We start from the raw sequence: 10,592 nt of genomic DNA on the forward strand, positions 1-10,592 counted from the left end.
AAATACTAAGCAGGGCTTCTCCTATTAATTACATGGAAAGTCCATTAATTTAAAACTGGAAACATAGTGATCAACTACGACATTTTTTCTGCCAACGTAACAGCAACAGCAACAGAGGCTTTTGTCATATGAAAGTAATTTACTTGGAATATTACTTCCTTTAATGAAGCCACCTTACTTAGGAAGTGGAAAAACACAACGGGACGAGAAGGGTTTTTGCCCTGATGTCATACAGATGCAATAGCAATGAAATTATAGGAACCTACAGGGAGTCAAGCTCAAGCTCTAACTGCAAAACTGTCGCCATTTAGAAGCTGGTAATTTCCTACTGCCAAACCTGCAATGACCCAAAAGCCCAGGTCTGAGGTACAGGTGGTAGTGAAACGCGGAGGAAAAGGAGAGGCATGGGAAGTAGCCCTGCTCTGTCTGGAGCGGTGGGCTTGTCCTCGCTGGCACTCTCAGCTAACTTGTTCATAGGAAACCCTTACACCTCTAAGGGCTATAGAAAGTGAATAGAAAGAGTTTTAGATGCTCAGGCAAGACAGGTACAAGTCATCACCTAAGATAAAAACATAGCAAGTACAGGATTTACGTAACGGACTAGCAATGCCATCTTACACTAAGAAACCAGAGAGCATTGCTCCTTGTCTTCAGCCTACAGCAAAGCTGCAGAATTTATCTTACACGCTTTTTCTGAGAAAACTGGGATTTTACTCTTTGACAACAACAGTGTATGACTGTAAGAACAAATTCTGTATTACTTATGCCTTGAGCCAGTATTTTTACCAAAGGAACTACTGTTTTCACTTTTCACTGTAACAGAACTAATATGCCTTTCCTTTCAATTACTCCAGAAGTGATATTTCTGGAGGTTTAAATATTTATCCATATTTTTAATCTGTCACGTTCTGAGTAAGAACATATTCTTCAGGATCAGCTGATTATTAAATTGAATCCTGGCTTTGGTGCATGAAAGATACTTCATGTCTTGATTTTGAGGGAGAGTATGAGGTAAAATGAACAGAACAGAAGATATTTTCTGACTACAGGGAGGAAGAATTTACAGTGATTATTCCTAGCAGTGGAGTGTAACAATACTAATTTTCAGGAAACTATTGGAAGCATGAAGGCCAGAGTCTCCTACATCAATAAAAATAATGTTAAAATTTACAATTTTTTTATTTAGAGGAGACTATTTTGAAACTGTGTAAGGCCAGCAGTTCCAGCAGTTAGGTCCGTTTTCAAATCTCATGAAAGCTGGTGCTGTTTGGATGCATGGTACTGTTATTCTTCTTTCTACTGTGAACATAACTAAGCCAAAAGTATTTTCTGTGTTTCACTCCCCCAGTGTAAGTTTAAAAATGTACTGAAGTACTACAGTCCCCTATTTTTTAAAGTCAAAGCTATGTGCTATGAATAATATTCATTAAAAACTCTTCTGTTCTTTTTGTTAATGCACAGGCAGGACTTTTGTTTCTGAAGATGAACTGGCTCAGTTAATTAACTTTAAACCCTCACTGACTGGAGTAGGTCCAAGGACTGGCATCAGAGGTCTTATTCGAGGTCTTCAGCTGCGGATTGAGAACCAAGAGGTCTCAAAAGAGTTTATGGTAAAGTACGATTTCTTTTTAAGATCTGAGTGTTTTGTAAAGCTAAGACAGCTTTTTATTAGCCTTCCACATGCTCTATGGGAGATCTATTTGTCTATCTTTACTGATCCCATTTTTTTCAGAGAAACAGTCCAGACAGAATGGGGCTTCCCCTCTGTGCTTTTTGGGGGATGTTACATTTGGATCTCTCTCTTTACAGGCAGATCAGGCTTACACTGTTTCCTGTCCAAAGATCCTGCCACAGATTAATTTTTCTTGCACAGATTATCTTTTCTCTGTTGCTCCCTCAGTTCCTCTGAACTTCAGCCTAAAAAGTGTCCTTGTGGTTGCAACAGAGCAAGAAACCCATGCTGCTAGGAATTCACTAGGTGAAGCACTTAGTTGATGAAAGGAAACACACATTTCACACAATGCTCCAGCAATCCATGGAACATATTGCCAGAAGATGCTATTAAGGTCAGGAACCTTGTGGGACTAAAACAGAAAATAAAAAGAATAAAATACTTCCATGGATAATGAAAATAGACAGTTACATCTGATGGCATATAAATTATGAAGAAGTGTAAAATTATAAAACCCTATAAGCTTGTTTCAGGATATAAATGAAGTACTCAGGATGGAGGTTTTCAGTAAACTTCCCAAAGAACAGATTATCTCATGATTCTTCAACACAATACTGGAATTTTCTTTAATGGATGTACTTAGCATCAGTAAAATAGATTGTTCCAATTTTTCCACAGTAATCATGACTTTATCAGTTCCTTCCTACCCCTGACATTCTGAGTACAAAATCCCATAGGCTCAAGTCTACAGGATTTGTTAACTTTCCCCAAAGCTCAAGAATATAAATTAATTTCCATTCATTCCCTTCCATTACTATGTAGCATAAGATGCTATGAGCTGAGTCCTGTGTCCACTCAGAAAATGTCCAGATCTAACAGGAAAAGCACTGACGTGCCCAAGTCAATGGGTATTTTATCCAACTAAAAGCTATAGTAACTGATGAAGACGTGAAAGAACTGGCACATGTGTTTCATGCTGTATACACCGTACAGTAGCATAATGTGCTGGCTGAGCATGGTACAAGGTGGTACAACGCATATGAAGATGTAAAAGAGAGGAAAAAAAGTGAAGGTAACTCAAAAGAAAATGAAATGAAATGTCGTGAAATGTAAATGAAATTAACTTACACTTTCTGGTTCCCTGGCTTCACTGCATTCTGCTCCCCTAGATCCACTATGAAACACTTTTGATCATGTAATTTACACTTAATATCATTGGTGTTGTTCCATATATCCATCCCTTCTTCTGACACTGAGAAGTATCTGCCGACATTTGCTGGTGATTCAGCCAGCATGTTGTTGATCAGGAATGCTGACTTTTGGCAAAGACACTATTCTAAACATCTGTTTACAGTAATATACACTAGGCATCTTTAATGACCAGTATTGAGGATGTGAGTTGGAAACCTCGTTTGAATTCAGCAGAACTTTGTACAAGTTGAAGAAAATACAATGTAATTTGAATTCCTGGCCTAAAAGTTTAGAGCATGTTGTAGTGATTCTCTACTGCAAGAATTCTGTTTATCAGTCCTGGTCACATACATCAGTAAAACTTGCTTACTAACTCTATAGGTTCTCTGTAAAGGACATGAGCAACATAGATTGACTATTTCTCTTTGATCTAGGCTTTAGAACACATAAAACCAATAGATGACTGCAGAACTGGCAAAGCACCAGAAAACCGTGATAAAAACAGATATCAAGATATTCTTCCATGTAAGTATACACACCAACGAGACACACACACACATTGAATGGATGAAGACATGGGAAACCAGAAGAACAGCTATAAAACAGAGATGTAGGAGGCAAATCTAACACATCCTGAGTCACAGAGAGCTCCACTAATAATGAAATCAGTGAGATTTTCCCAAAAGAGGTGGAGTTGGAGCTGAGAGTTTATGTAAGGATGTCTGTGCTGCATGCATGTAACTTGCTGAAGCATCGTCCTCCATGCGGTTTGGGAGGGGGCCAGCTGTCTTAGTGTTTCTTTCCCTTTTCAGAGACATTGATCTACTATATTTCTGTGGGGAAACGTAACTTGAACTATAATAGCAGCTCTTTAAATCTACTTAAATCTATAGTTACGTCTAATGCTTGTGACAGTGGAATTCTGGAAAGAATAGAGGAAATCATAGAGTTATGTAGCTCTTGAAAAGCTACAAGATTCTTTTGGAAGTATCTGAAAGCATAATATCCAACCTGATTTTTCAGCTACTCGACTCCGATCTGATTCTAAGCCAGAAAGAAGTTTCATCACTGATAAAAAGTAATTTTAGAAGAAATATTTGAATTCAAGAGCTGAATGATTGCATTTAACAGGGATCTCTCAAACCTGATTTCCAATGTGCTGCCAAACTGTTCTCTGAGAAGTATCATGACAGCAAGAGAACACTTTCCTTTTGGACTGTTGAAGCCTTTCTAAACTGCTGCAGCAGGACTACACATACAAAATTTGTACCATAGCCACCTCTGTATATTAGTGACACAGTACCGATAATTCAGATCTCCTGTTTTACCAGTATCCAGGTACAATGGCCCCATGCTATATATGAATAGCAGTGTGGAATACAGTATTTTGAATGACTGCCAAACAATTCTTTGTTCATTAGAAGGCTTGTCAGAGTGTGATGGAAGTACCTTAAGAGAAATACAGCTGCAGTGAACCATACAATGTACTTGCAGGAATTCTTATTAGCAGTGACTGATACTAGTGCTGCCAGCCAGAAGTATTCTAAAAATCAGAGACAGTATTTTGCTGCTAAATGCTCAGGTTCCCCATCTCTTAGATCCTAGCCATGGTAGAACTCAGTTTCGGATTTACAGCTGAAAGACCAACTTTCTGTTTCTGTGCAGATGATAAGACACGAGTTCCTCTCGGAGAAAACAACGGCTACATTAATGCAAGTTATATCAGAATGAAAGTTGGAGAAGAGGAACATTTCTATATCATAACTCAAGGGCCCCTGCCTTCCACCATAGCTGATTTCTGGCAAATGGTTTGGGAGAATGAATCAGATGTGATTGCTATGATGACAAAAGAAGTGGAGCTAGGAAAAGTCAAATGTCATCGATACTGGCCTGAGCCTCCACATGAATCTATAGACCTGGCTAATTTCCATCTCAGGCTAGGCAGTTACCAGATATTGGAATACTTCATAATTAGAATAATAGAAGTGATCAACAAGCAGGTAAGTTAAGTATAGTTAATATTTTTGTAGATGAAATTGTTTACGTGAACATATATTGAGATTATTGTTTGTTTCTTCTGTCATATTTGCTGGGTATTTTTTAGAATGTGAACATTTGAATAACAGGCATGAATTTAGGACAAATTTTTGCTCATTGCACAAGCAGAGGATCCAATACTACACACTTTTGGGCAAGAATGTTCAAAAATTAATTCTTTAATAGTCACAGAACTGGTGTGCTCAGAATTGCTTATTATTCTTATCAAATCACATCATCAGTAAGGGCTGTCAGAGTGGTCTCCTGTTCTATAATGATGGGTGGAAAGAAAGAGGGGGAGAAGGTAGTTTTCATTCCAGAATTTAGAAAGAATGACACGTCTTTCATTCATGCAAAGACACGAATGCACATGAAGCTACAAATCTGAGAGCAAATTAAACTCCTAACAAACACAGAACCTAGTTGCAAGAACATGTAAATTGGAACTTAAAAATTCAGAGCAATTTCAAAGGACAGATTAGTTCATGGAATTCTTAAAAGATTCTAACTTGTTCCAGACCAACTTGATTTTTTTTTCTATCAAGAAAACAAATTTTCTATACAAAGAAAACATGATAGATCTTATGTCTCTTGAGTACAAAGCACAGAAACAATTTCAGTAACCAGTACTGGAATGTTCTAGTTTTACAAATACCTTTGTTTTCCTTTCTAACCAACAAATAAGATAACTATAGCCTTACAGGGCAATAAAGTAACTTCACTATCTCATCCACAATTATATCAAGCAAATTTCTCAGGCCTAGGGCATCTGAGAACGCATTTCTGTAAAACCGAAAGAAACCTTAGAACCCACCTACTTACTGCATCCCAACCCCAGGCCACAGAGGCGTAACAGGGCTCCTGGGAGCCACTGCTACCTTCTCTCCGTGCATCTATCTTTTATGGTGTCTGCCTTGCAGCTCACAGCCTTTCTGTAAGTAAGTAGCACACAGAATCAGAAAGTTTCTTCAACCCTGACATGAATATGGCTCTAATTCACTGAATGCCTTGGTTGTCTAAAGAGCATTTTGTTTCATAAGCCATCCTGACTGGAACTTTATCAGGAAGGCTTCAGTCCTAAAAGCTCCTGGATTCTTTTGTGTTGTCTTCAGTTATCTAAATAATGATTTTGCAGAAGAGTTAGTGGATAGACTCAGGTCTTTATAATACAAGCCTTTACCAGAATATGACAATACTCTTGCTTTTTTCATTCAGCTTTTTTTGATGGAAATACCGGGGAAAAAGCAAAAGCTCTTTCCTCTGTTGTTTGCATTCATTTTTTCAGTTGACTTTATATAACTATATTACTAATATTTCAGTCAATACACATTTCCAATCTTTCTCTTCCAGACAGAAGAGAAACGCAGTATAAGTCATTTGCAATTTACCACTTGGGCAGACCACGGTACTCCCACACTGGCTGAGCAGCTTGTAAAATTTATTTGTTACATGAGAAAAGCTCACAAGACAGGACCTGTTGTTGCTCACTGCAGTGCTGGTATTGGAAGAAGTGGAGTTTTGCTGTGTGTTGAAGTTTTGCTGAGCTATATAGAAAAAGATCTATGTGTAAGTATCAAACAAGTCATTGTTAAGTATTGCAATGCATTATGTACTACGAACCAGTATGTATGTTAATGGTATGTATGGGAGTCTTAGAGCAGAATAGTTTCTGGTACAATTCACCCTAAAAAAATAGAATAAGCCTTGCTTTTATTGTTCTGAACAACAGAGACATTAATTAAAAATACATCGTGTGTAAAAGAACTGAGTTATAGCTTTGCTATCAGGACATGTTTAAATCTTTCTTTTTAACTTGAACTTCAGCAAAATAAGATCTGTTCTCTCCTGATAGTTCAACATCAAGCAGATAGTGAGAGATCTGAGACATCAGCGTTTTGGCATGATTCAAACTAAGGTAAGTTCTCAATATTCAAACCAGACTATGATTTTAAAAAGTCCAATTCATGGTACACATCCATATGCTTTGGTAAATCAGAGGCTTAAAGCATAATTTTAGCCCTCTCACTTGAGGAAAATGACAACTTTTCATGCAAGTGTGTATAGATTCAAATATAAAAATTGCAATACTTAATAGCTGAAATAAAAAACAAGAAAATAACCTTTGGTGTAGCTTATAGGCACTTGAAATTCAGTCCAAAACAACAATGCAGTACAGATATAGGGCCAACATTTTGTTTTAGGCTAAAAGAAAGGCAAGTAACAGGGATTACAAACAAAACAGGTAAGATCTCGTAAGAACTACCTTGCAAAATTGCAACCACTTCAGTTGAGTCAGAACTCAACTCTACTGCTCTGCTGTTGAGCTATCATCTCAGTAAACCCATCTATTTAGCCAAACCTGGCCCCATAAAGAGTTTTCATATAGGAAAAGAAAAGATGAGTTTAGCTGAACTTTGAGCAAACAGGAGCTGTGAAGAAAAGCAGGATAAGGCTGGGCTAAGTGACACAGAGGCCACTATGTGTTCCCTTTTCTTCATGTAGACAGGTATTTAAGCACATGCTTAAAGGATAACACACATCTTCAGGATAATGACTGAACATGTGACTAAACTTATGCCTGTAGATAACCTCCTTTGACATCAGTGAGACTTGAACACATGCTTACAGGTACCTCACTGAATAAGAAAGCATTCTTGAACTTTTATGAATGATAGAACAAAAACAACAAGGATGTCCTTAACTGTCTAAGTGATTGTACCCACACTGCAAAGTTACTAATGTTATAAACAGCATTTCAGCCAGTTCATTGTTCTTTGTCTATAACATGTTGAATGTTATTGGATATTTCACATTGGTGCCTTTGCATACAGGATCAGTATTTATTCTGTTACGAAGTTGTGCTGAAAGTCCTTCAGAACATTCAAGCCATGGACCCCTACTGACTGCAACAACACTCTTCCCTGTTGCTATTATTCTTGGACTCCCTGGGACCACTCAACCATTGCTATAAAAGGATGTTAAGCCAGGATGGACAAGTGTTGTACTACATGCTCTGTTAGATTACTCTGATTTTTAAACTATGTTTAAACTTTGCTTAACATGCTTTAGGTAAGTCATCTAAATCTTGGCTGGCAGTTTGGAGAAACAGCCAGAACTGCAACACTACTGGTAAATTACAATGGACACTTTGAGTGTTCTCTGTAATAACACGTTAGCTGTTAGGAACATATTTTTGGACTGTGATGAGGAGAAAGCAGCCTCTAGATTTAGCTTTACCGTCCAAAGGCTGGCTGAAAAGACCTAGGACTCTGTTGGTGTTGGCTGAAGATTAGCTAACCCTTACATATAGTTGTACACTTTTGGCTCCTGTATTGCAAATCAGTATTTTCTATTGTAGTTATGCTTTTTGTGTAGAAAGATTCCATTTCTTTACCTCTAGTTGCTTGAACAAAGTTGAATCATTTCCAGGTATCACTCCAGCATGGGAATTTATACAGCCATCACTGGAAATCTTAAACCAAAAGACTGATAGAAAGATAGGACACCTCAAAACCCTACCTAGTGCTCTTCAAAGTAGCAAGCAGTTCTAGCAATTGGAAGAAATGTTCACTTTTTTCCAGTGACAGAAACAGCTGTAGATAGTGTTAGTATTCTTTCACTGTGCACCTGTGTAAAAAGGAATGCAATACTAAACCAGATGAAATAACTGGGTATGTGTGTGCATTGTGGCACACACCTTTACACTTCTCTCCCTGATCACTTCCATTGATTAACTATCACATAATTCTTATTTAGGATCTGGTCCAGTTTATGGAAAGTCCCATTAGTTGCAGTAGGGGCTGAATCAGATCTTTAAATCAGAGTAAATAACTCTCTGTGCAGTTTATTTCTCTAATAAAAAGTGTTTCCGTTTGTGAGAGTTTGAATTTGAGCAGATATCTACTGTTTCCCCAACTGTCTACCCCTGTGAGGTTTAAACCTAAATTAAACTTTAGAAGACTCTCTGGTGTCTCTTACAGGGCGGTTCATTAAGGGGTTTCATTTGTCTGAGTTCATAAGATTGTAACTATTTCTATGGTACTTCGAGTTCCTTTATCTAGAAGCTAATATATATATACAGTGGAATTATTAGATATACATTGGAAGAGTAACTTTTACACATAGGAAATGGTAACAGCACTTATTTGACTAAATTGTACATATTTTAAAAAATTCACTGATTTCAAGAAGGAGAATATATTAATAGGCATTTCACTATAAAACTACAGTATTGAAAAGACAATAAAATAGCTATTTCTTTTCATTATGAATGAGAATGAGAGGTTTATGACTCAGAAAGAATGAGGCATTAAATACAAAATAAAAATCTGACTTTTAGAAAAAGCCACTGTAATACAATCGTGATTAAGGCCAAGGGCCATTTTTGGCTTTCTGCCCTCAGATACTTTGCTGGAAGCCAGGAAAAACCGGAAATAGGATTTATATGAGCCAAAAGATTAATTTCAATCACACTGACAGAAATCCAGAGTAACTCTAAATCAGTGGAATAACTCTGGACTTATATCAGTGTAAATACAAACAAAATCTAATGTTTTGTCTTAAATTAATTGAATTTGAGCCTTCTAGAAAGCATTATTCTCTCTATATTACGAATTTACTATATTTATGTTGCATATAAAGGACTGTTTGCACAATTTTATCATGCATCATCAGCCAAATTTTTGTTCGTAACTTTGTTACCTCCATTTGGTATTTGGCCTTTTAGTTTGATTTTATTTATTGTACATTTACTACTATGCAAAATAACACTGCACAGTAATGCACAATTCACTTTTTGTACCACAAAACTTTAAAAAGCTTCTCAGTGAAAATATTCCTGGATTTTATGCAAAGATGATTCTTTCTGTGGTTTAGAACAAGTATTTGGGATTTGGAAGATAGTTTTTGTGGCGCTATTTATTCCTCGTTTGTGCATCATCTTTGCAGCTGTTTGACAGAAGTGTTTCTTGTTTTACAGGGATATTAAAAAGATTTCTGAAAACATATTGACTTGTGTTTCATTTCATTTCTTTGTATGAAATTGCTGTTGTAATACTTAACCAAACAGTAAGGGCTCTGGGGAAAAATAATCTTTTATTAATGAGGGCTTATGTTTAAACTTCCCCTTCCCCCACTTCCCCTGTGTATGAATTTTGTCACGTTGGTACCTTTTGCACATTCCCAGATACCACTGACCTCTATCAAATGCAGTCGGACTATGAACTGTAGATCTGAGACATTCTGCCGTATTTAATGTTATATTGTAGGAGTATTATAATGAAATGCTTTTAAACAAACGAATGCTATGGTTATGATTCCCACCTTGACATCCTCACTCAAAACACAGTTTGGGATTGTTTGGGATTAGCCCCACACCTTTACATAGATCTGATCTTCTTAGGCTATGGAGCTACCAGTGGAGTGAGATAAAATACAACTGTCTGTTCAGTTATTTTATAATCTGTTACCTAACAAAGAAACTTGTACACAGAAAATCTCAGAGATGCTCAAACCAACTTTGAGCAGAACCCAATAGATCGATTTACCACCTGACTTGTGACAGGCCCTTCATCTGTCCCTGCTCTCAGTCCAGGGGTGAACCTACAGAGAAGTCTTTCAACCCAAAGCCTGGAAACATTTTAAGAACACTGCAGACTTGCAAGGGGCGAGTAGCTTTGTGCCTGTCTGGAGT

General features: G+C 37.2%; 1 protein-coding gene across 1 annotated transcript; it reads left to right on the forward strand.

The window, feature by feature from the left end:
* Positions 1–1,562: 1,562 nt before the first annotated feature.
* PTPN20 (protein tyrosine phosphatase non-receptor type 20) lies at positions 1,563–7,842 on the forward strand. The gene is made up of 5 exons (XM_062579959.1): positions 1,563–1,610; positions 3,298–3,388; positions 4,529–4,863; positions 6,753–6,815; positions 7,732–7,842. The coding sequence occupies exons 1-5, from the start codon at positions 1,608–1,610 to the stop codon at positions 7,801–7,803; spliced, it is 564 nt and encodes a 187-aa protein (XP_062435943.1). The 5' UTR covers positions 1,563–1,607; the 3' UTR covers positions 7,804–7,842.
* The last annotated feature ends 2,750 nt before the right edge of the window (positions 7,843–10,592 follow it).

This window comes from Rhea pennata, chromosome 7, assembly GCF_028389875.1.
Source record: "Rhea pennata isolate bPtePen1 chromosome 7, bPtePen1.pri, whole genome shotgun sequence".
NCBI classification, from domain to species: domain Eukaryota; kingdom Metazoa; phylum Chordata; class Aves; order Rheiformes; family Rheidae; genus Rhea; species Rhea pennata.